Genomic DNA, 25,963 nt, shown 5'->3' on the forward strand with positions numbered 1-25,963 from the left:
CGAAAGGTGGAGGCAGCACTTCGACGAGCATCTAAACGGCGATGCAGTAGAGCGCGAGGACGGTATGGCAACTGATCTTGGTGCACGAGCAGAAGACATCAGAATTCCAGCCCCCGATCTTCTGGAGGTGGAGGAGGAGATTGGTCGGCTGAAAAACAACAAAGCTGCAAGAGTGGACCAACTTCCCAGCGAGCTATTGAAATACGGTGGAGAAACACTGGCTAGATCCGTGCACTTTGTCATTGTCAAGGTTTGGAAGGAAGAACGAGTACCGGAGGAGCGGATGGAGGGTATTGTGTGTCCCATCTACAAAAAGGGCGACAAACTGGAGTGCTGCAATTATCGGGCAATCACTCTGTTGAACGCCGCCTACAAGGTACTCTCCCAAATACTATGCCGTCGACTATCGCCATTTGCGAAGCAGTTCGTGGGGCATTACCAGGCGGGATTTATGGGTGCCCGCGCCACCACGGATCAGATATTCGCGGTTCGGCAGGTTATGCCGAAATGCCGCGAATATAACGTGCCCACACATCATTTGTTCATCGATTTTAAATCGGCGTACGACACAATCGATCGGGACAAGCTATGGCAAATTATGCACGACTACGGATTTCCGGACAAACTGACGCGGTTGGTCAAAGCGACGATGGATCGAGTGATGTGTGTAGTTCGTGTTTCGGGGGCACTCTCGAGCCCCTTCGAAACCCGAAGAGGGCTGAGGCAAGGTGATGGTCTCTCGTGCCTACTGTTCAACATTGCCCTGGAAGGTGTCATTAGAAGAGCGGGGATTAACACGAGTGGCACGATTTTCCAAAAGTCGTTTCAACTGTTTGGTTTCGCCGACGATATTGACATTGTGGCTCGGACCTTTGTGAAGATGGCGGAAACGTACATCGGACTTAAGGCTGAAGCCAAACGGATTGGACTGGTCATCAATGCATCGAAGACGAAGTACATGAAAGGAAGGGGTTCACGAGAGGACAGTGCTAACCTCCCACCTCGAGTTCAAATTGGTGGTGATGAAATCGAGGTGGTTGATGAGTTCGTGTATCTGGGTTCACTGGTAACTGCCGACAACGATACCAGCAGAGAAATTCAACGGCGCATTATGACAGGAAATCGTGCATACTTTGGTCTCCGGAGGACGCTCCGATCGAGTAGAGTTCGTCGCCGCACCAAGTTAACCATCTACAAGACGCTGATCAGACCGGTAGTCCTCTACGGGCATGCTTGTGGAGGACCAACGCACCCTTGCGGTCTTCGAGCGGGAGGTGTTGCGTACCATCTTCGGTGGACTGCAGATGGAAAACGGAGTGTGGAGAAGGCGAATGAACCACGAACTGCAGGAGCTGCTTGGAGAGCCATCTATCGTTCACACCGCTAAGATAGGCAGGTTGCGGTGGGCTGGGCATGTTGTAAGGATGTCAGACGACAGCCCGGTGAAGATGGTTCTTGAAACCAATCCGTCAGGGACGAGACGGAGAGGTGCACAGCGGGCAAGGTGGATCGATCAGGTGGAAGACGACCTGCGGACCCTACGCAGACTGCAGAGCTGGCAAACTGCAGCCATGGACCGAGTGGAATGGAGACGACTTTACGTACAGCAAAGGCCACACCACGGCTTGGGACTGTTTGGTAAGGTAAGTACGATTTTATATGTTTGTTTCCAATTTTTTATTTTTATAATCATCTTTGAAGATTTTCTTGATTTTCGATTTTCTGTTTCAAATATTTTATTATTGATTTGCGTCTTTCAAAATCGATAATCCACAATTAGCTGTTGGGATTGAATTTTTGGTTTTTGATTTTAGTTTGCACCCAGGTATCAAGCCAAATAAAAGCTTCTAACTTTGTCAATTCTTGACCGAATTTAAATTTTAGGCAGTCAAAAGATTGAAAAACTTGTCTCTTGTTAGCATCCGGGACTGCCAGGAATGATTTTCAATTTCGGTTTTTGATGTTAGATTTTGTTAGAATCTGAAACACTACGAACAATCAAGCATTGAATACGGACCGGAACAATCCAAAGACCTAGGCGACGAAATAAGGACGACGATGGAAGGCTCGGTACATGGAACTGTAGATCGCTGAACACCCCGGGGGCGACCGGATTCTGCTGGATCAGCTAGAACCCCGCCACTTCGACATCGTTGCGCGCTCCAGGAGCTTTGCCGGAAAGGAGAAAAAATACGAAGGATTTGTGGCCGTAGGGCACAGTACTACCAGAGCGGAGGTACAACCAATGGCAGAATGCAGAGTCGTGTGATCAAGTGCCAGGCGATCAGCGACAGATTGTGTTTGTTGAGAATAAATGGCCGGTTCAACAACTAAACTATCCGTAATGTACACTGCCCTCATGAAGGAAGACCCAATGTGGAGCAAGAAGCGTTCTACGCACAGCTGGCGAAACTCTGTGATAGCTGCTCGCGTAGAGACATCAAAATCGTCTTCGGGGACATGAACGCTCAGATCCGTAGGGAAGACATATACAAGCCGGTGATCAGCTCGCACAGCTTGCACACTGTGACGACCGACAACAGCTAGCGCTGCGTCAACTTCGCAGCTTCCCGTGGACTGGCAGTCCAAAATACCTTCTTTCCCCGAAAGGACATCCACAAAACCACCTGAACATTACCTGACCAACGTACAGCAACCCAAATTGACCATGTTCTCATCAACAGCCGATTCTTCTTAGACATTACAAACGCACGCACCGAGTGGCAGAAACGACTGGTATATGGTATATGAGAGAACCGGACCAGGGTGATATACCTGGGAAGGTCAACGAGAGAGAACAAGGCCAATTATAAACGGGCACGGAACGACATGACCACTATGCTCAAACGAAAGAAGCTCCTGCAAGAGTATCGTGAACATGAGGAACTGGAGCAGCTGTACCGTGCCAGTGATACGCGGAAGTTCTATGATGAGGTAAACCAATCTCGCAGACGCTATATGCCGCAAGCCGACATGTGCTACGACGCGGACGGGAACCTTCTCACGGATGCCAGCGAGGTGGTCGACAGGTCGAAGTACTTCGATGAACACCTGAATGGCAATACAGGCAATCAGTGCGTACATCTTCACGACGGCCTACGATACAGTCGATCGAAAACAGCTATGAACAGATCATGCACGTATTTCCGAATAAACTGACTCGACTGATGAAGGACACTTTCCTGTTTGCTGTTTAGCATCACCCTTGAGGGTGTGATCCGAAGGGCGACATCGACACGAAGGGCACGATTTTCACCAGGTCTGTTTAGTTTCTGGGCTTCGCGGATGACTTTGACATCATAGCACGTAACTTTGCGACGGCGGAAGAAACTTAAGGCGGGTTCGCCACAGAAGGCAGAATCACGAAAGGCAGAAGCACGAAAGGCAGAATCATGAATTCTGTGACCGTACACACAAGGCAGAATATTTCAAAAGGCAGAATTTCGAAGGACAGGAAAGGCAGAATCACTGGTAAAAATCTGACTCACGATAGCCAAGTGCGTAATGACAAATTGGTGCGAATCCTGGTCACGGTATCAAAGCTGCTACTCTACCTTCATTATTTAATATTATTTGGTAACCAGACATAATAACTGGTCACTATTAATGACCACTTTTGTTGTGAGGTGCAAATCAAGCCTAATTATTAGATCCGAAACGCGCAAACTGGTTTCGCCCAGCCCCTGAAGAGTCTCACGGCATCGCGGAGAGAAATTTTTCGATGGTAGGTATAACTTACAATAGTCTCAACGGCCTGTTGATTATAATTAACATAGAACAATTCATGCGGCGAAGACGCATAATCGAGGGCAAGGAACCGAGGCGGCACAAAGCCGCCGTGGTTTCCGCGGTCCGAGCCGGCCGCCGACCCGCCGTCGGAAGCGGCGGCCTCTCGCCTACAAACACCTGATCTACTGGTTTTCTAGGATTATTCAAACAGGTTTTCTTTCCCTTAGTAAGGTCCGAACGAGTGGTAGCGAGTAAGGACAGCATACACTTGGACAATAGAGTCGGCCGAAGGCCGCGAGTGTGTGTTGTTAAAAAGAAAATAGAGCATTTTTTGATTCTGCCATTCGTTATTCTGCCTTATGAAATATTCTGCCTTTCATAATTCTGCTTTTCGTGATTCTGCCTTTTGATTTTCTACCTTTCGTAGGAGACCCCTCACGGCCGACTGAAAGCCGAAGCCAGACGAATCGAACTGCGAATAAATGCGTCGAAAACGAAATACATGCAAGTGAGAGTGTCCAGGGAGAACAACATCAGCCTCCCAACTCCAGCAAAGAGATCCAGAGATGCATCCAGGCTGGAAATCGTGCCTACTTTTCACTTCAGAAGACACTTCGATCAAGTAGAGTGCGACGACGCATGAAGTTGACGCTGTACAAAAGCCTGATTAGACCGGTAGTCCTCTACGGAATCGAGACAACAACGCTTCTCGCGGAGGACTTTAACACCCTTGGAGTTTTCGTACGAAAGGTGCTACGGGTGCACGATGGCTAGACCAGATCGAAGGTGAGTTGCGGGTGATAAGGGGAACTGGCGAAACACAGCTCAAAACTGAGCAACATGGCGATAACTTCTTGATACAGCACGAGCCACCACGGCTGATTGGTAAGGTAAGGTAAGGCCGTCATTCTTGCTTTCTCTGGAACCAAACTATTCGAATTGTCGACCATGGCAACACCCTCAGAAACAGGCAGCTCGAAAGGGCTGGCGGTGTTTCGTCCAAAATTGTGTGACAACACGAACTGCTGCCCCAGTGCGTTCGCCTTTTCAACAGGTGTAATTAAAAATTTACCATCCTTGGACAAGACAAGCGGAGGGATGGGTTCTGGCTTCTTTTTCGTAACTTTGGCTAGAGACCAAAACGGTTTTGAATTTGGATGCATTTGTCGAAGCGTTTGGCCGAACTCGCGGTTTCGTAGCTCTTGGACTCCTGGATAACCTTGGTAAACTGGTAGCTCCTAAATTTTGTGATCGATTACGGCAATCGCACGCTGGAGGATGGCCAACAGTGGTCGATGGTGGTGTTCTCGTCGACGATACGCTGGAACCGGACCCAGTCGGCGCGATGGTAGTTTCGCCGAGCATGAGTGGTTCCAAGGTCAGTACCACCGGATAGTGGTCCGACAATAGCTCCTCGAACACCACTGGAACCTCGGAAATGGCCATGTTGGGCACAGAGTGAACCCCGGACCTGGAGAATCCCGAAGAGCACTCCTATGCCAAGATGTTGTAGTGCCCGGTCACAAGGTCTTCCGCCAGGACGATGACATTCCTGGCCATGACATTCGTACCGAGCGTTCAGGTCTCCCGCAATGATATACTTTGCCCGCCGCCTAGTCAGTTTTGCCAGATCGTTTCGTAGTTGAGCAGTGGTACCGTCTCGGGTGTTGGTTTGCTTGGGACAGTATGCTGCGATGATGATAATTGGACTGAGTGAAGTTTTGACTTCAATCCCGATGGCTTCGATAGTCTTAAGCTGGAAACTCGACCGTAGCCGACGCTTGACGTTGCTCCTCACAGCGATAGCAACTCCTTCGTCCCCGGCACTAATCCTGTCTAGTCGTACCAGCTGAAAGCCCGGACGGAAGCTTCAGATGAGTCTCCGTAGTGACGGCAATATCGACCTCCTTGTGCCAAGGAAAACGAAAAGCTCAACGTTTTGTTCCTAAGACAACAAGCGTTCCAAATCGCAATGACGAGGGACTTATGATCTATTGCAGCAAGTTGCTGTCTGCGGATTTTATATTTACGCTGGATTTCGAATGCAACAGATATGATTTTGACTTATTCCTCCGTTGATAGTGGAAAGTCGTCTTCAGCAGAACCAGCAAATGTCTCAGAGGTAACGCCAGTGTCTAAAATTCCGGGCATCTGGCTGGGTTTTTGACTTGGCTGAGCAACAGCGGCGGCGTGGCGGGGCTACGCAGAAAATTTCAGGGGTGCCAGATGCTGGAGAGAAAGACCGAGGGAAAAGTGGCTACATCGCTGCGTGCGCTTGGCCGGAAGGTCAGTGTAACCGACCAAAACGGTAAAAAGTACCTGGCGAACATGGTCGTACGTATCCGGAAACGGCAGTCTCGTCCACTGGTCTCGGAACTACAGGCAATAACGTGGCGGCAGCGGTTAAATAAGATGGTCAAATCGATTTGCCCGGCAAATTGCGATGTGATGGTGATGATGGACGACGAGACCTCGCACCCCGAATGGCAATGACTGGTAGGGCACTTCGTTTATTACTTACCCCACGAAGGAAGTGAGCTACGAGGTGGAGTTCATTTCGGACACCAAGTTCCCCAAGAAGGTGCTGCTGTGGCTGACAATCAGTGAGAAGGAGATGTCAAAGCCACTCTTCTTTCGTTCTGGTTTGACCGTGAACGGGAAAATTTATAGTACGAAATGCCTGCAGGAAGTTGCTTCGTTCATTAAGAAATGCCACAAGAGCGAAGATGCGGTGATCTGGCCGGGTTTGGTGTCGGCCCACTACTCGAAGCGATCGTTGGAGGAGATGGAGCGGCCGAATTTCGATTCCCAAGTCGGCGAACCCGCCCAACGTCGCCCAGCTGAATTTCTGAGCAAACCTAAAACGGAAAATCTACTCCCACAATTTTGACGCAAAAACTGAGGAAGAATTGAAAAAGAAAAAGAAAGAAAGAACTCAAAAATATAACAAAAATATATAAAATAGCGTTTCTACAAGGAACGCATTTTCTATTCCCAAGTCTTGTGCTTTTAAAAATTCGAAGTGGTAGCTCGAAGTCGGCCGTTTGTGACTTCAATACCGTTTCACATTCAACTATTTTCTCTAAACTTTTTTCGAAAAATACATTTCAGATTTTGATTACAAAAGTGCCGGTGGTAGCTCATAGAGCAGTTAAAAGTACATGTAAAAGATGGAGGAAGACCAAAATTAGTCTCATTCGGATCCGAAAGAGCGAGTGTTTGAAAAATGTTTAATGAAGAGGAGGAAAAGGAGGTCTGCAGGAACTTCTCTGAGGTTTAATTACCCAGAAGGGGATGGAAGGCACCGATTAAAGCCCATTCGTGATAAAAAAATCGGCGGTGCTCTAGTTTCTTAACATCAAGTTGCCTCAAGAAACATTGTTTGGCATTTGATTGGAAGGAGAATGCTATACACTATGAACATAGCATAGCGGCACAGAAAAAAAACAGTTTGCATGTATTAGAAGGTATGTTTTTTAAACATATGAAAAAAATCGATAAAAAAAACAAATTTATTAACTTTTTGACAATCTCGCACGGAAGCTTGTTCAATGACTTTGGAGCATTCCTTTAATCTATTGAAACATCCAACTACTCCAACGATAAATTTGAGTCAAATAAGCTATGGTATTAAGGATATATTGGATTGAAAAGTCAACTTTTTTTGCGTATTAAGCAGGAAACATTTATACTCGCAACAAATTGCTAATAGCAGCAAAAAATGATACAGTAAGGTTCTTTTTACACGGTTTTTTACGCGGATTGCTTTTCTTAATTACTTAAAAACGGTACAAGATATCGACTTCATTTCAATCACGTTTTCCATTTTAGTCTTAAGGGCATCATATATGCGTTTTCAAAAAAAAAATCACAATTTTTGGTGTAAATACTGAAAATTTAAAATATTGAATTTTGGTAGAGACCACTTTGGGATTGACCACTGTCATATTCAAACGAACTTTAAACATTTTAAAACGGTTTTCTTCGTTATATTTGCAACTCAAAAAAGTCTTTTTTACGCGATCCCATACAAATTTGGGACGCATCCTTCATGTAAAAAAAACCTTACCGTAATTCTGGAGTTGATTGAAATTGATAAAACACTCGCATCTTAATTCTTTGCTTTTTAGGGAGTTTAGCAAATTTCTCCGTCTTCGTTTTAATGACAAGTGAATAAAGAAGGTTTTCCTAGTCACTATTATGAAGCTTTCTAAAGTCCTCGATGACGATAAGAGACTCAAGAAACCAACAGCTCTGCTACTGTTATCGACCAATTAATAACATACGTCTCAAACTCGTTACCTAACTCAGCGGTAACAAATCTGAAGATGTAAAACTATCAGGAGCGCCTCCAAAAGTTTATTCAAAATTCATCACGAGTTAAAAGCAATTAAAAGTGATTTTTATGCGTCTGACCGCACAAATCTTTATTCAAACTTTCCGGATCCCCGTAACAAATGGCCGCCTCAGTGCTTAAGATGCTTTTTCAGCAGTCGCAAAAAATTTACATATCAAATCCACGAACCTGTGCTATGGCACGGGGCGTCTGTCGTAAAGTAGCTAAAGTTTATTTAATCACCGCGAACACGAAAAGCTCGAAAATGCTATGCAAATTTGTAATTTAACAGCTGATAAAAGCCGACCGTAATAGCCATTGGTAAGCGAACGGTCATCAACCGGAGGTCCGACGTAATCCTCGTGACTAATCTTGGCCATGGTGACGATACCATATGACCATATCAGTCCAAATTTAACAAATGTTTTCTCAGAAAAAAATAAGTTTTGCGGTGATTCTAGTGTGATGATTAAATTGATAAACAATACATCCTCTGAATTCCTACATCAATTGTACAACATATAAAGGAAACAACGCCAAATATTACACCCCATTTAGCTAAATTCAATTTGAGCAGCAAGTCCATTGGAAATCAGAAAAAGCCACAACTTCGTTCTTTGTGTAACGACTTACTTGCTTGTCCGTTTCCCTGGGCTACTTTATCCCTTAATGTCCGAGCCGGTTGTGTACGGAAGATAGTTATTGGGACGAACATTGTCTTAAACTGTGGAATATCAAATCCAGGGAAACCCGACCGGACAGATGGACCACCGTTCCGAGCAGAGCCGAGCGACCGCCACCGGGGGTTGGGCGCAACGGTGTACGGATGATGATGTTATCCGTGAGTGCTTGTTGGATTTTGCACTGCGGCAAAGTTATTTCCTCTGACGTTCTGATTCCATTACGACTAGCGAGGAGGGGATCAACCGGGCTGAAATTCTTGCTTCTATGCACCAGGCAGGGTGCAACCGTAAGTTACGTATGTACCGGTCGATTTGTAGTTTTGTATTTTAATATTTGTTTTTGTTTTTTGAATTTCCCAATTTTTTACTGTAGAATGATTGTCCTAAAAGTGAATTAAACAAGTTTTCTTTGCCCATCACTTGCATATATCGAATGAGAAATCAAATTTTATTACTGTTCAGATAGATAACCGCATGGTCGATATCAATTCACATTGAGATTTGCTGGAGCCAAATGAATAAAGAAATAAATGGATGTCATGTTATACAACAATCATTAGACGAAAGAAACATTCAGAATCTTTGGTTTCATAATCATCATAATATTACCAGCAAATTCGGGCTCAATTCCGAAAGCTTATCAAAGACCAATATCTGAGCAATAATTTGAGTTACGCCTCCGTGATTACGTTTCACTCATGCTTATTTCATTGATGATCCATCAAGAATCATAAGAAAAACGAAACCAATTTTCCGAAAGCAACCGGCGCGACGGATTTCCAATTTGACTCCAGATTGAACCCCAGCTTCAGATCAAAGTCAAGTGGACTCACACCTGGATGCAATTAAAATGGATGCGTACTCTTGAAATTACGATTAGGACACCAAATCAAACAAAACTGCAACCGACTGAATAGAGCCAAACATTAAACGGTCATCTTTTACCCAGTTTCAATCTGAACAGCTTTTAACAAAGAAATAAACCCCAAACGGAAGCAAAGTTCTGCCATTATGACTCTCATAAAAAAAGACCTGCAAAATGTCACACTTTGACAAAGCAGCCGCCTTTCACGCAACAACAAAAAAGAAACATGGAGCGAAAATCAGCACCATCAGGAAATACTTTTCCACTTTCGCACTTTATCCTGTGCAGCCGTGTACTTATTTGTGTTCCACGCCAGTCGTCGTCACATCTTCCCGGGCCGCACCGCGCCGTAGAAAAGTTTACCTCAAGTGGACCAAAAAAGGACGCCTAAAATTGCGTACACATTCGCAACCATCGAAGCGGTTTGCAATTTATAGCTATATCGAACCTTCGTTCTCGTTCTCCCCTCACCCCCCAAAACCGGATCGAATTTCCATTCCCTCCGGAACCCCCCGTTACGGTGTTGGGTTGTTTTTCAACTTTTGAACCGAGAAAAGAAAGTTTTCCCCTAGTAGCAGCAGCAGCAGAAGGGTAAGTCGGAGGACTTGAGCAAGTGTTTTTCTCTTCCTCGGCAGCACTGGCTGGAACTGACCAAAAGGCCATATCCGGACCCACGTTCAAGTTATTTTCGGTTATCCCAACCGACAGGGCGCTTCGGGTGCGGGTTAAACTTTAAATCTTGAATATTTATGAGCCCGTTTAAAATAAAATATGTATGAAAACAAACACAGCCGGAGCTGGGGAAGCCGGCTGGGCTGCTGCTGCGTTGCCAGAATTTGCCAAACAGCTTTTCTATCGGAACCGCGGTCGGGTTAGTTGACAGAAAGCAAGCAACCAACGACAAACGGTTCGATTCGGGGACGAAAGCTAATAAGCAACGGAAAACATCAATATGGGGAGCATCATAACTTTGGCAAAGTCGAGTTCGATGCGGGTTGGCGCGGTTGATCCCTCAATTTGTTTTTTTTTTCGTTTGCACGAAGTTTGCAATCCTTTCTGGTAATTATGTTTTAATTTGAGTTTTAATACCTTCAAATCTCTTTGGCAGAAGCAAATAAAGTGAAATATCTTCTACAAATTTGCTTAATGAAAGATTGTAGCTTACAATTCTTGACAATAAATAACTAATCGCAATTTGATTGTGTCTCGCTCGTAATGAAACGAACTGAAGATGAAACCGTGATCAAAACACCGAACGGCATTCATGATACAGGGACAACACCGGCGCACGGCCTCACCGTCGGCTTTTCCGAAAGCATCTCTTGATTCTACTAATAAACTGTTTGCAGTTCGTTGCTCTCCAGTTATTTTTGTACACCTAGAAACTCAAAATCTCGAAGAAATCTCCAATTAGACGACACTAGGGTAGATTCGTTGGGTTGCGTATGTTGGGTACAAATGGGGTCGAATGGTTGTTTAGGAACGTTGGTGTTTCTAGACGTAATGTGATGATGCTTTATCTGGCCAAAACACATACCTTTCATAGACATGGTGTTTTTGAAGAAATAGAATCAAGGTTTTTCTTGAAACATTCGTTCTGGTACACATTTTGATCGATAGTTATTCCACTGGGCTTGAATCATTGCATGATTTAGACAATAAGAATGAAATCCTTTTTTGACCATTACTTTGATTGCTCTTCAACTATCTTCCTTGCGAATTATTGTTGAGGTTTGCAGGATATGATACACAGTCGAAACCGATAGATGCTTTGCCTAAATTTTTGAGCAACTCATAAAATGTACAATGCACTTGCGCAATGCTTCTATTTTCGACGCAATTTTGAACAGAACTGACATGCATAAACGAAACAAAAAATACTGACATAAAGAGGATAGAGAGCTCACTTATACATACTCTCACCTCTGTTTGAGCGTGTTTGTTGGTGAGTCAGAAAACCTCAAAAATTACAGAGTTCAAGTTTTCATCCGTTAGTAGTTATTCCAACATGAGCCCTTGCGGCAAGGAATCGAATAGGTCATAAGTTGCGGAAAGCGAACGGACTCCTGACATGAAGATTAGGTGGTAATACCCCCGGGCAGGCAGTAGGAGTTAGTTATAACTGAATGATTCGTAGTGGGCTCTACAAAATCTTCTGGCGAGTCGTCGTCGCCATATGCGCCTTAGACTATCCATCCAGTGCGAGGAGCGGCACTATCCAGCCGAGAAGGAGCGGCACCGAACAGCGTCTGATCTTCAACGGCAACAACCTAGGCAATAAATTAAGGACAACAGTTGGAAACTCGATACTATAAATTACTGAACATTCTGGGTGGCGACAGGATCTTTTTGAACTTGCTCGAACCCAGTCACTTCGGTATATTGGCGCTGCAGGAACTTTGCCGGAGATGAGAGCGTACGAAGCGTACTCATAGGACCCAGTACTATCAGAGCGGCAGCAAAACAAGTTCTCTGGGTTGGATAAGATGTGTGATCAAGAGCCAGGCGATCAGCGACAGGATGTGTGTATTGAAAATAAAGGCCGGTTCCGCAATTCGCGACAATCGCGACAAGACATCACGATCGTCTTCGAGGATATTAAGGGAAGAAGCTCAGATTAGAAAGGAAGATATGTATAAACCGGTAATCGGAAGGATAATCTGCCTCCATATGTGAGCTTGCAAGCTTCCCGAGTACTGTAGTTCGGAGCACGTTCTTCCCTCGCAAGGACACCCCCCCACAAAGCAACCCAACGCGCGACAAACCAAACCGACAATGTCTTCGTCGACGGATGGTTCATATTAGACATCACCAACGTACACACCAATCGAGGTGCGGATGTCGACTCGTGGTCCCAGTGGCTCTGTGGTTAGCGATGTCGATCGGCTAGCTCTCCCACACGGTTGTGATATCGGGTTCATTTTCCGATCAGGTCGAGGATCTTTTTGAGCTGGAAATTTTCTCGATTCTGCACTGGGGCACAGTGTATCGTACTTATCCTACAACATGCAAAATATGTACCAAAAACAATATCGATAACGAATTCTCTCAACCAAAGATGGTGATCGGCGATAAAACCGGCGATAAACATTCGAACTTTTTCAGCGTGTGAGTCAACTTCGACTCTCAGTCGGTTCTAACATTTATCGTACGATATGCCAGTCCGAGTGAACCAATTCGGAGATTCGCTGAGATAATTCATTCTCTCTCAGAGATGGAATTTCTAATAGCTCTACAAACCGATGATTCACTCTTCGCTGATAGAATCCAAGTGTCAAAACAAAAGGGAAGAATCGCGAGACGATAATTATCGGTATTATTTGAATCGAAGGTTTGTTCGCTGATGTATGTTGGCCGATATCAAAGTTTTTCTTAAACAAGCAAAAATCCTGCACACATTTTGGAAAAAAAATCCGCAAATATAAATAGATTCGAAAAAAGCTTGCAAGCTATGCACACAGTAACAACAAATATTTGCCATTTGAAAAAACAATCCCTGTTTTGTACTGCCTTTTAGTTGGTCTACGCTTGCAGTTTTTTTCCTCTCTGAGTTTTTGGTTTGCGATACAATTTTACGATTATCGGGACACTCTCACTCACAAGGTGATTCAAACCAAAAATTTTCGTTCCACGGCTCGATCGGATCAGGAGACGATAATGAATTACCTATTGAAACCAATGAGAGAATCGAGAAAGCGTATAAACAAGCGATAAACTCGCATACAGTTAACAGGCTATAAAGTTCACGGAGTATTCTTTCGGCAGTTTATTTGTCACACAAGTTCTCTTCTCGAGAGACGATACAAAACATCGCGTATTATGCGTGATCAGAATCCAATAGGATTCTCTCATGATAATTCTCTGATACGATTTTAACCATCCTTGCTCTCAACTAATCTAGTTGTTTGAGACCTCTATTAACCTCCCAGACTAGCGTGCGTTATTGTTGCTGTTGTTATGTCGACTCGGATCAATACCTCGTGGAGGTGTTTATACGTCTAAAACCATCAACGACACGATGCAAACGAGTCCAACGGTTTAATAACGATCTACTGTGGAACCCTCAAACTACCCAAGACTACGTGCAATGACACAACCTACGGGAGAAAAGTTGGACGCACGGCATTGGATGCAAAGAGAAGAACCGTCTATGAATAAACTAACAGAGAGCTAGAACAAGAGAGAACATGGCCAAATTCGAACGAAAACTGAACTACGTGACCGTGATTCTGAGATAAAAGAAGCGCCAGCAGGACGGTCGTAATCACGAATATCTTGAAGAGCTATTCCGTGCCAATAATTAGCAGAAGTTTTAGGTGAAGGCTAAACAATCCCGCAGAGGTTATTCACCGCTGGCTGACATATGTAGGGATGTGGACGGAAACCTGATCAACAACAAAAGCGACGAACCGACAGGTCGAGGCACTCCTTGATGAGCACTTGTACACAGATGAGTCAACAGTAGACGACCGAATACCAGCCCTCGACCTCGAGGAAATCCAGCAGGAGTTTCGAAGGCTAAAAAACAACAAAACCACCGGTAAGGAAAGCTTGTTGAGTGAGCTCTACAAACATAATAATGTTACACCTGCTGGAGCACTGTATCAGATCTTCTTCAAAATTTGGGGAGTAGAAAACTACCCAAAGAATGGACGTAGGGAATCGTCTGCCCCATCTACAAGATGGACTAAAATTATTCAACCCACGCCTTGGATTACGCCTACGGAATACTTCCCCAAATCCTATTCCAACTTCTATCACGGTTAACTAGGAGGACCGTGGGTAGTACCAAGCGTGCCTGACGGGAACCCTAATGGGATTCTACACAAAATTTCGTGAGTATAATTTGTCCACACGTCACATCTACTCGATACGATACAGTGAAACGAGAACAGCTATTGCAGATCATGGACGAGAACGAGAAAATCTTACCAAATAATCTAACCAGGCTGACCGAAGCTACCAGCTACCAGTAATTGAGAGATGTGTTTTGTGCGTGTCTCGGAGATACTACACTACACTAGACTGAAAGCAGAAGCCAGTAGAATAGGACTGCTCATGCATGCGTCAAAACCAAAATACATGCGAGGAAGAGGTTTCAGAAAGGACAAAATTAACAGCAAGTCAACGTGAATGGCGATGAGCTTGAGAGTTCGTATATTTGGGATCTATGTACAGCGAAGTATTGGACCCAATAAGCTGGTCAAAAACATGTTATTTTCGTATATTCAATCAATAAATCTAGAGAAAGTATAAAGTAAAGATATTTTTTTTCTAGTCATAAGTAAACTCATGTCACATTTTGAAACACGTATAACCTAAATCTGACTATCATGTGGTAAAACGGGATTAGAAAAGCAGTGCTTTCGCGCGCTCACATCACTCACTCTCAATACAAGTTGCGTTGGTGGAGTGTTTTCCTGCTATCTTTAGCGATACCGCTTACCGTGCAACGCGCGTGCTGTATAAATAAACTGTAGCTTAGTCAATGGTCAATTCGAGAACAACATTTGAATTGTTGTTTATCGCTTGACAAACAGTAGGGTGCCAATGGAAAGCGAGCGTTTCAGGTATCAAAAGTATAGTCTTCCCGAAAAAAATTCCCATGGAAAATTCCAACTCATTCGTGCAGCAGCTTCCTATCCAGAACCTGGTATAGTCGCTAAATTCCATTCTCACAGACAGACAGACATTCGAAGCCGCCTTCTATTGCGTAGTCTGAAATAGTATATTTTTCCGATATTCCTTCGCCAGAATAAACTGCTGATATTAGACACCTTGTTAGAGAACTCCACCTAACGACCCACCAACCCACCACCCCCCCACCCCCTCGGTTACGCCACTGTAACATTGTAGTAATACAACAAATCACCTTGAATACAGCGAAGTCCTGGAAAATCAGCGAATGTCAGGAATTATCAAGGAAACTGAAAAATAATCAGGAAAATATTTTTTACCAAAAAGCGATTTTTTTAATGTTTTTTTTTCTAGCGCTCAAACGGATTTTTTCAGTATAAAAGTCCAATACGGAACTGTTTAATTTAGTATCCGATCGAATAATTTTCCTCATTAGGATATCATAGTTGCATTTATCTAGGTTGCATTTTGTTGATCTGAATGCTGAAAAATATCAGGGAAGTTAAGGATATATTTCAGGGAATATCTGGGAATTTAACCGTTATGTGCTCGGAAATTTTAACACACGTAAGTACTCGGCAGGGTACCCGGGTACCCACCAATTTGATATGCTTCTTACTTCTTCAATTCTTGCCCGATTTTCGATCTTGACCCGTCAAAAGATTGGAAAATTTGTCTATTTTTAGTAGTCTTGTACTGTGGACAAATTTTCCAATCTTTTGACGGGTCAAGATCGAAAATCGAGCCATTGATCCCATATGGTTCCCGTAAATCTGGATCTTCGGGACCATGTCCAATAACGGGAACCCATTTCGGATAACTTATCAGATGGACTAAAAATGAATGAAAATCAACTCCTGGAGTGATTTAATGAATTTTGATACCAATTTTGTTCGGTTTTATTGACAGTTGTACTACTTCGTCTCATCGGAACATGCTCCCGAAGATCCGGATTTACAGGAACCAGATGTGGTCACAGGTTCATGTCGGTCCCGGATCCTAAAAGTCGACAAATTTTCCAATTTTTTGACAGGTCAAGATTGAAAATCGGACAAGAAATGAAAAAGCAGGAAGCATTCCATTTTGTGGATACCCGGGAACCCTGCCGAGTACTTGAGGGGTAAAAAAAATCGAAGCCCCCCTTTGACCTCCTCTGCTGCTATAAACAGTCTGATGATAGAAAATGGTTTATTTCCTTTGAGCTTTAAGCTGGATAGCAATCTGGGTTACAAAGTTACTTCTTGCCTTTCACATTTCTTGCTGTTTTCGCCAAGAAATCGAGCAAATTCAACATTCGATTAAAAGAATAGGTAATTTTGGAATTGTGGACCATTCTCCCAGTAAGAGTGCACGATGGCTCGACAACATCTAGGACGTCTTGCTAGTGCTGAGACGCCTGGGATCCTGTCGACAAACAGTCCAAAACCGACAAGAATGGTGACGAATTCTTGATACGGCACAAGTCACACCGGCTCTCAGCTAATTGAAGTAAGGTAAGTATGTACTTCCTTTAATGAAACAAATAAGTGTATAGTACAATAAGAATTATTCGTAATACACTTTTATTTGTGTAGAAATGTTTGATTTTGTTCAAATAATCGCCATTTACAGGAAACCCTAACTAACACCCTGAGAATCCAGAGTAAGAATTCCCAGGATTCCTATAACTCGGTGACGGAATCGTGAAAGGAATCGTCTCTGCGATCTGGACAGAATATTTTTACGCGGTGTTTTACGAGGATAGTTTTTACGCGGTATTTTATGAACGCGTATTTTTAGGCGCAATTTCGAATCAACCATGTTTCTTACGCGGGATTTCGAATTACCACGGTTTTTCAACGCAGATTTCATTTCCGCGTATTCAACATGGTTTTTTACGAGGTACGTATTCCCAGCGTAAAAATAATAGCATAAGACTGAGGGAAACGTGTCGTAATGTGTCTATCTCTTTTCCAGATGAAATTTAAGAATCTAACCAACATCATAAAGAATATTATACTCATCACGAGAGAGACGGTAAACTTGCTCCCGTTTTGGATCAAATTGCGTTTTTGAGAGGTATTTATTTCTCTCTCAGAATGTTCTACTTCCTAATTTAATCCTGTAACTTGGTAATTCTTCTTTAGAAGTATACAAAACCTATGTCTGGAATTGATATTGATCAAACAATTGTGTGACTGAGGTGTAACAAATGAAAATTTCTCTCTTAAAAAGATTCTTTTTCAGCAGTCTACATAAGCACTGATGATGGTTATAAGTAATAACCGAAATATGTATCTGCGGACGATTTCAGCGATATTCGATTTTTTGTAGTACTAGTTGAATTAAATGGAAACATTGCATATTCTCAATATCTAAATCTATTCTACTAAGACGCTCAATGTAAAATTTATTATATTTCAGCCAAACTAAATTCCCCTTTTTTTGGCTTCCTGTGATCTGAACCTCAAAAGATATGATTCAGAAAGACCAGAAATTAAATATATATACACTAAGGTCGCTTTTTACGCGGTTTTTTTTACGCGGGTTTCTTTTTATGCGGCTTTTTTTACGCAGATTCCGGAATTTACGCGGTTTTTTTAACGCGGATTCCGGAATTTACGCGGTTTTTTTTAAGCGTTTTTTTTACGCGGCATGTAACCCCCGCGTAATAAGCGACTTTAGTTTATAGGTATCACCGAAGTAAACTGAACATTTTGACTGTACATGGACCTTGCGTCCTTCTAGCATCAAGCCGAAATTGCTTCAACCTATTAGAATGCGAACAAACTTCTTTGAATATGCGAACAGAATTACAAATTTGATCAACTGACTCTAACGAGGACAGACTATTCGACATGACTGACGTCCCGGTTAGAGTAAACTTATATATACGTTAGTCCCACCCATAGGCTCCGCATAGATTCCCTAGGATTTCTCACATTGGAATCGTAAAGCGTCCGCAATAAGAAATTCTGACGAAAGAATCCTCAAGAATGCCTTGTATATGGGACTGGGATTCTTGAGTGAAAATCGTTTTATGCGAATTCTTCGGATACGAAACCTTTGACTTTAACCGTTTTGTGCTCGAAATTCCTATATCTGTTGTGATTTTCATTAGATTTCGATGGCACCAAAAAATCCAGTAACCTATCTACTTTCAAATTAGCATTAGGGGCCGTTCCCAAACCACGTGGTCATATTTTGATCCCTTTTTATACCCCCCGTACCGCCCCGTGATCTTTCGTGGCGACTTAAACCACGTGGTCTTTTCATTTGTCAAGTGCCAAAAATTCGCCTAAATTTTTCAAATTTTCATTATTAAACATTCAGTACATTCCATATTTCTAAAATGCAAAAGCTTTTGCTCTTGACTTGGTGGCAACAATCAATTATAAGTCAGGAAAAAAGACCACGTGGTCATTTCGTTTATACTTGAATTCAAAATGGCGTCTGGAGTTGATTTTCGGTCTCTGGGCATCATTGCGCATCCGGAAATACTCATTTTGGACGGTACTCGGCCAGAAGTCATCATTAAGGAAATCAAAATGGCGTCTGAGGTCGTTTTCCGGTCCAAACACTCAAAAGCTATCAAATGGCCTGTGGAAGTAATTTAAAGAACTTTGAACCATTAATTGTAAGATTCTGTTCAAATATACATATAATTCCCCAGTTTCGGAATATATCTCTGACAAACCGGCTATCCGGCTATAAGAGATTTTTTTCGGGGCACTGCTAACGCTGATTTGAAAGTAGTTTAGTTACTGAAATCAAATCAAGTATCGAATGAAAATTGCAAAAGTTACAAGTACTTTAATTTGGGGTACCCAAGAGCCCCGTCGATCACATAACGGTTGATGTGAAAGGTTTCGTATCCTAAGAATTCTCCTAACACGATTCTCCTTCAAGAATCCTAGCCCCATAGACAGGGCATTCCTGATGATTCCTTTTTCAGAATTCCTCATCGAGAATGCTTCAAGATTTCAATGTGAGGAATCCTAGGGAATCCGACGGATTATCATTACACGATTCTCCTTCAAGAATCCTAACCCCATAGCAGTCTTGAGGATTCCTTTTAAGGATTCCTTATCAAGGACAATTCACGATTCCAATGTAAGGAATCCTAGGGAATCTGAAGGATTCTCATGAAACGATTCTCATTCAGGAATCCTAGCCCTATAGACTGGGCATTCTCGAGGATTTTCTTTTCAGGATTCTTTATCGAGGACGCTTCACGATTCCAATGTGAGGAATCCTAGAGACACCATGCGAATCTTATGTATTCGTCCGGCTCTGTGGTTAGCGATGTCGGTCGGCTAGCTCCTTGTGATATCGGCTACACGGTTGTGATATCGGGTTCGATTCCCGATCGAGTCGAGGATCTTTTCGAGCTGGAAATTTTCTCGACGCAGCACTGGGGCACGGTGTATCGTTGTACTTAGCTTACACATGCAAAATGTGCCAAAAACAATATCGATGACGAATTTTCTCAACTAATCTAGTCGATCGAGACCGCTATTAGCCCCAAGGCTAAGCGTGCGATATTGTTTGTTTGCAATGTTAATGACTGTCCGCGTAAAGGAAGACGCTCAATTGGAGGAATCGTTCGATGAAAATCCACACCAAACGCAATAACAGTTTGTTACGGCATTAGGAACTACTGCTCCAGTAGAAAAAATAGGGAGGGTGTTTTTCATGGCATCATAATGGGTTTTTTTCACCCACTACAGATTCACTACAGCAACCCAAACGAAAGAAGGTCATGAGGAAGGCCCGTCATGCTTCTACATCGTTGGCTCGGCCGAGTATACCCGAAGGTTATGCTGCGTATTTGGAGAGACCGGGTCGATGGTATTTATTATGAGCTATTGAAATCTAACGAAACCATCACTGGAGAGGTGGTATAGACTTCATTTGATGCGACTAGGCCCAGCACTGCGCGAATAACCGCAATAATGCATAAAAAGACACGAAAAAGTGATTCTACTACATGACAACGCTCGGCCTCATGCTGCAAATGTTTATAAAACCTAGATAGAAACACTTAAATGAGAAGTCCTACCTCACTCGCAATATTTTCCAGATGTTATTCAGTTGTCGGATATTAGCAAAAAACGGAACACGTTTATCGTAACGGAGTTCGAGCTCTGCGAGCAAAATGAGACGAAGTTTTAGCTAGCAATGGGCAATACATTCAATGTTTTGTAGTAACAATTTTTTATTTATTAATTTTTTATTTTTTTGCAAAATAAAGTTGATTTCTGATTTAAAAATAAACTTGCTAGAACCTAAATGTGCATTTAAAAATGAAAGTGTTCTACAAAATTTTGTCAGATTCGAATGAAACAATAATTGTGAATAAAATATGCTTGTTAGTAATTCAATTACAGTTTGTTTGTTATTGAATGGAAAATATTTATCTCAGATACCATATATTTTCAGTTGAAAAGGAAGTTCATTTTGCGTGATATAGTTTATGGATTATCCCAAAATAACCTAGATAACTCAACGAACTAATTCCCTTCCATTTTAAGACATTAAATATTCAACAAACAAGTGAAATCATTTATCACATGGGCAGTGAAATCATCTATCATAATTTCGTTATCCGGATTTTGGCGGTCAAATTATGCTCTCGAAGTTACAAACAAATTGCACTGGACTGAACGCGTTTGTTTTTGAATTTTGGCATGAATAAAACAATTCTAACACACTGACAGAGAAACTCATACCAGTTTACTAACCTACGTGCGTTTAACAATTTCGATAAATCAATCCAATTTACTTTTGAAGTAGAATACTTCTCTCAGGAAGTTCGGCTACATAGGGATGTGAAATGAAAATCTAAAACCGGAAAAAGTGAAAAATATGTCCAATTTCAAATGCTAATAAATCGGTTAGTATTCGATGGATTTCCTTCGTTCTGGCAGCAATAGATTGGAAAATCTTCCAAGATTCTTCCCAAATGAAGAGAATTGTAATTTTATTATTCAAACTATTGTACTATTGGAAATAGTCAAGCCTTGTCTAAACGAAAAATTCGACTTCTGATTGGTCGTTATATGATTGCTTCCCAAGCACGGTCGACAGAATCATATACCTTCCAATTGAAAATATGCTATTTGGCCTATATAAGAGCCTGTTTTAGCCGAAGCCGCTCATAATAGTTCTAACAGCGACAACAGCAGTCATCCCTTAGCAGCAGCAGTAGCAGAGCAGTGGATATCAGCGTTGGCGGATAGCGACCACAGCACAGCTGTGGAGTAGCAATGGATACCGCACTAGTTGCAGCGGATCTCAGCATCGATAGCAGCTGGACCAGCTGATGCAGGGACAGCGGATACCAATGGCAGCGTATAGCGGCCACAACTGTGGCATGGCTACGAATAGCGTAGCAGTTGCAGCGGGTATATCTGACCATGAAGCATTTATGCAATAATTGAATGAAAATTGCAATTGCAGCAATCGCCCTTTTTCAAGGCTACTAAATGTTTTTGGAAGAGCATAGTGAATGGTTATTAATAAACTGCAACTGAGGTTTGGTGCTGGCAAATGCACAACAATGCGATGTTTATTACGATTTGTTGATACTGTGCATAACAAGCGGTATATACGAAACAAATCCGATTTCAAACAGAAAATTTCGGTACGTTCTGCTCACGATGCTGAGTCTGTTTTAGAAAATTCACAACACTTCATTAACAAGGATGTAGCGCCTTGAAGAAGACGGTTATGGTTAGACATCACAGCAGAATTTCGACCTTTATACTCATGTCTACCATCGGCAATATCAAACACGCAACAATTTACTTCCATACGACACGGGGACGGGAACATTTTCTTCTTCCAAGCCGCACAAAACGACACAATACATATCATAGCTTAATGAATTGCCTTAATGAGAGCTCTATCGGTCCGGCTCGAAATAATGTCCACAAGAAATCGTTTTTGTATATCTGTGTTGCGAAACTGAGAAAATCTGTAGGAACTGAAAATAAACTGAAATGAATGAGATGTATTTTTCGTACATGATTATTACGCCATAGGAAATAAAATTTTTCGAACGTTGTAGAATGGTATAACTGGAAACAATTTAGCCACACCTATTTTTCCAGTTATATCATGCAACTGAAGTTTGATGCTGCTGCAAATGCACAGCAGTGTGATGTTTATTACGATTTGTTGATACTGTGCTTAACAAGCGGTATATACGAAACAAATCCGATTTCGAAATGACTGACACGCAAGCAGCCAAGTTAGCTTTCTTGTAAAAGTATTCTACTTCAACCTTGCGGTCGTGGCTTAGCACACAACCCTCCTGTGATTTTTTTATTCATTTTTATACTTCTGACCATCTTCATGCCAAAAAGTGATATGCTGTAATAACATTCTGTTGAGAAAAAATTAAACGCCCGTTCACTCGAATACGACCATCCTCCCAATTTGATATACCATTTCGCTCTCGGAGCTAATCATTTCTTGTGTAATACTTTCAGCAAAAATATTACTGAATATAACGTAAATGCCAAATTATAGTTAATCAAAAGCATCATAAGTCACCAGGATGCTGAGCACCACTTTGCAATACGTTATTATGAATAACGCTGAGTTATTCATTTATTTTTCTTCACTAGCTGCGGAACAAAACTTCAAAACAACAAATATTAGTCATTATCCCACCAACAGTTGTTCCAATTGCTGCTTGGTGTTTCAGGTTGAATCTGATTCTCTGGGGCATGGTTTTGAGATTGCGCCAAGATAGAAGGTAATAATCCATATATAAATGCAATTAAAAGAAAAATTTTAATAATTGTTTTTTTTTCCTGGCCAGTTGTAATATCTAAATTTGCTATAAATCATACCATCTCATTCCAAACGAAATTCCAAACATTTCAAACATGAAACATTCGAGCATGAATACAAATCACCCCAAGCGATTTCCCCCACCTGGGCACAGAGAACCACGTTCGCTGCAGCCCCATTTAGTTGGCGACCCATGACAAATTGTACTGTCAAGAGGAAGAAAAACAACATCTCACAAACGAACACTTTCATTCAAAGCCACTTGCCAAACGGAGATAACAAACAAACACTTCATTGCCATTTATTCGAACCCATTCGTCGTGATCGCGTCAGCTACTGCTGACCCGGTGTGTGGTGCGCGCCGCCCGGCAATCCATCTTGACAGGATTGGGTTTTTGTGTGTGGTGTGCGCTCACTCAACAACGCAGCAGCGGTCAGCACTGCGCTGTCGTGATTTGAAACATGCACCACCGGTAGCCAGGACGGACGGTTGACGCGGTGTGAAGCTATTAAAAACAGAATTAGCACTTACATGACGATTAATCTCGCACCGAGATTACTTGCGCGCTTGGCTCATAATAGATACGCATACCGGCCGGCTACTGTTGGTTGCCACTGCCGCACCAGTCAGTCACAGAGCCAGGGAAGCGAGAGTGTGTATTCTCGGTTGGGTGACAGCATCACCTAAAATTGAACGGTGCCGTTTTATGCCCTGTTGGGTGAACATATTAACCAATTTTTAGCGGCGACACTGTTGTTGATTACAGAGCAATTATTTCGATTAGGAATGTCTGACTCTTATTTCGAGTCATAAGAGGTATGACCTTTACGGTTGGATTCATGTCTAATTGAAAGAGATGTTCGTGTGAATAAAGAATCGACATAGGACCGCGTAGAGTCCCATAAGTATTCATTATACTAAAATCTGAGGAGCAAGCCCATTAAAAATCGACGAATCAAATAAATGGAACATTTTCTTAAGCATAAACAACAATTTTAGATGTTGAATACTTTGCGGAACTTCACACACAGGTCGTGCAAACATTTCATATTAACTCACCCAAATAGCGTATAAAAGAAATGCCCTGAGCTTTCAACAGTCTACTGCCCTGCCACTGCCTAACCTGGAGATGTTCTAGAAAACATCTCGTGTCGCCACTGCACTAGCGGAGGTTGTATAGTAGCAGAACAAAATTTCAACAAATATTTGCATTTCATAAACAGGGACACTCTCACCTCACCATTCAAGCATAAGCAGGTACAGCACATGTGACCGCCGCCGCCGCCGTTGTCGTCGGTTTGCTGAGTAGCGGCGGAATCCTGTGACCGTGTCTGCCTGTTGCAGCCAATGCCCTGAACGGCCACTCCAGAAATCCCGTTCTTTAGTGAATACCCCCCACCCGGGCAACAACAAACACTCACACGTGGAGGGTGAGCTACAGCTGTTGTCTCAAGAAACTGTAAACATGATGACTGTAACGGCTTTTGAACTGCACTGAGCGCGATGCCAAAGAAGCAACGGAGAAGGAAAGAACTTTGCCTTCGGCCAGTACCTACCAAATGTTGCATTTTTCCTGCCCACAGAGAAGCGCCAGTGCAGCGGCAGTGGGGTCAAAGCTGCGGACGGAAATCTAGACTGTGCAAATCCAGGTTGAATAAATATTGACTGCTTATTTTTTTTCCTTTCTCGAAACCATCACTATTTATGTGGCACGCTGCTTCCAGAAGGGAAGCAGTCACAGTAAACACAATCACTCGACTCCGGCGGACTCGTGGCAGCAGTGGGCAGCCCGGCAGTGGCAGCGGATTTCAGGCTAGATTGCTGCCAAGCGCTCCATTGTTTACCGGTGATGGGCAAGTTATTTACACACTCACGTATTCCGTTTGGCAGCAGGAAAACCTTATGCTCTTTTAATCACGTACTGTCATGGGCTTAACGGTTACTTTGGGGGGACTAAATAATAAAAACTGAAACATTTGGGACCTAATGTAAGGGTTAACAAACGTGTTACAGGATAAAAAATATTATGTTTTTTTTTTCGTTCATAAACGTCTTTCTCAACCACTAAAACAAACAGCCATTGAAAGTCCCTAATCACATCGCTCGAAAACGATCTACAGCCGATCTGCATGCTGAAAAAGAAGTTCGGTAACCTCCAAGTTGGTCGTCGTCGCCTTTGGCCTTCCGAACCGGGAATCGTAGTAAAATCCGCTCTATACTTTCCCCACATCATCATATGAAGTCATAATGGCAGGCAGGCAGGCAGGCAAAAAAAAATAGCAGGAATCTCAACAATCCGATCATAAAGATCCGATAACGTTCGCTTCACCGTTGCGTTGCAGCAATTTAACGGATCCTCTCGGGATGGGAGGACCGAACCGAGCACGACAATCGACCGTAGGCTGCCTCGCTTCTAGTAGGTTACCGCTGCTGCAGCCCCATTGTAGGAAATAATTGTAATATGAACCATATCTTCCCGTTCGAATCGATAAGAGCTTGTGGTTCCGCAGCGGCAGCAGCAGCAGCAACAGAATAAAGCTTTATTTTGCCGCCAGGTATTATTCGGTGCCCAGGCGGCTCGCGATGAGTAATGGAACACGAAACGGCAGGCTCGAAATGAGGTCTGTTTTTCGGTGCCTATTTGCATTTCGACATACACAATCCCCGTCGGCTGGTCGAAGAGGATTCCTTCCGAGCAAATGAGAGACAGAGCGCCGCGCAGATTCCTGCTCTGCGATAGGAGATACGGTTTCGAGAACTGAAATAATAATAGAGAAATAAATTTTTTAGCACTAGCGGCTTAATCGGTGGATGATTCGGTGGAGAAATACGCCCGTTTTCAATACAATCCGCGAACACACTAAAAGGACAGGGAAAAGGGTCACACGTCGAGCGAAGATGGCCCGCAGCGGGATTGTGTTCTGCAGCAC

At 42.9% G+C, this 25,963-nt stretch overlaps 1 protein-coding gene across 1 annotated transcript in view; it reads right to left on the reverse strand.

Moving 5' to 3' along the window:
- Nucleotides 1–4,984: 4,984 nt before the first annotated feature.
- LOC129720628 (uncharacterized) overlaps nucleotides 4,985–25,963 on the reverse strand; it is a 35,255-nt gene continuing 14,276 nt past the window's right edge. Inside the window, exon 4 of the mRNA XM_055672116.1 lies at nucleotides 4,985–5,578. Within this exon, the coding sequence (XP_055528091.1) occupies nucleotides 4,985–5,578 (594 nt within the window). The remainder of the gene's footprint in view (nucleotides 5,579–25,963) is intronic.

Source organism: Wyeomyia smithii, chromosome 2 (assembly GCF_029784165.1).
Source record: "Wyeomyia smithii strain HCP4-BCI-WySm-NY-G18 chromosome 2, ASM2978416v1, whole genome shotgun sequence".
NCBI lineage: Eukaryota > Metazoa > Arthropoda > Insecta > Diptera > Culicidae > Wyeomyia > Wyeomyia smithii.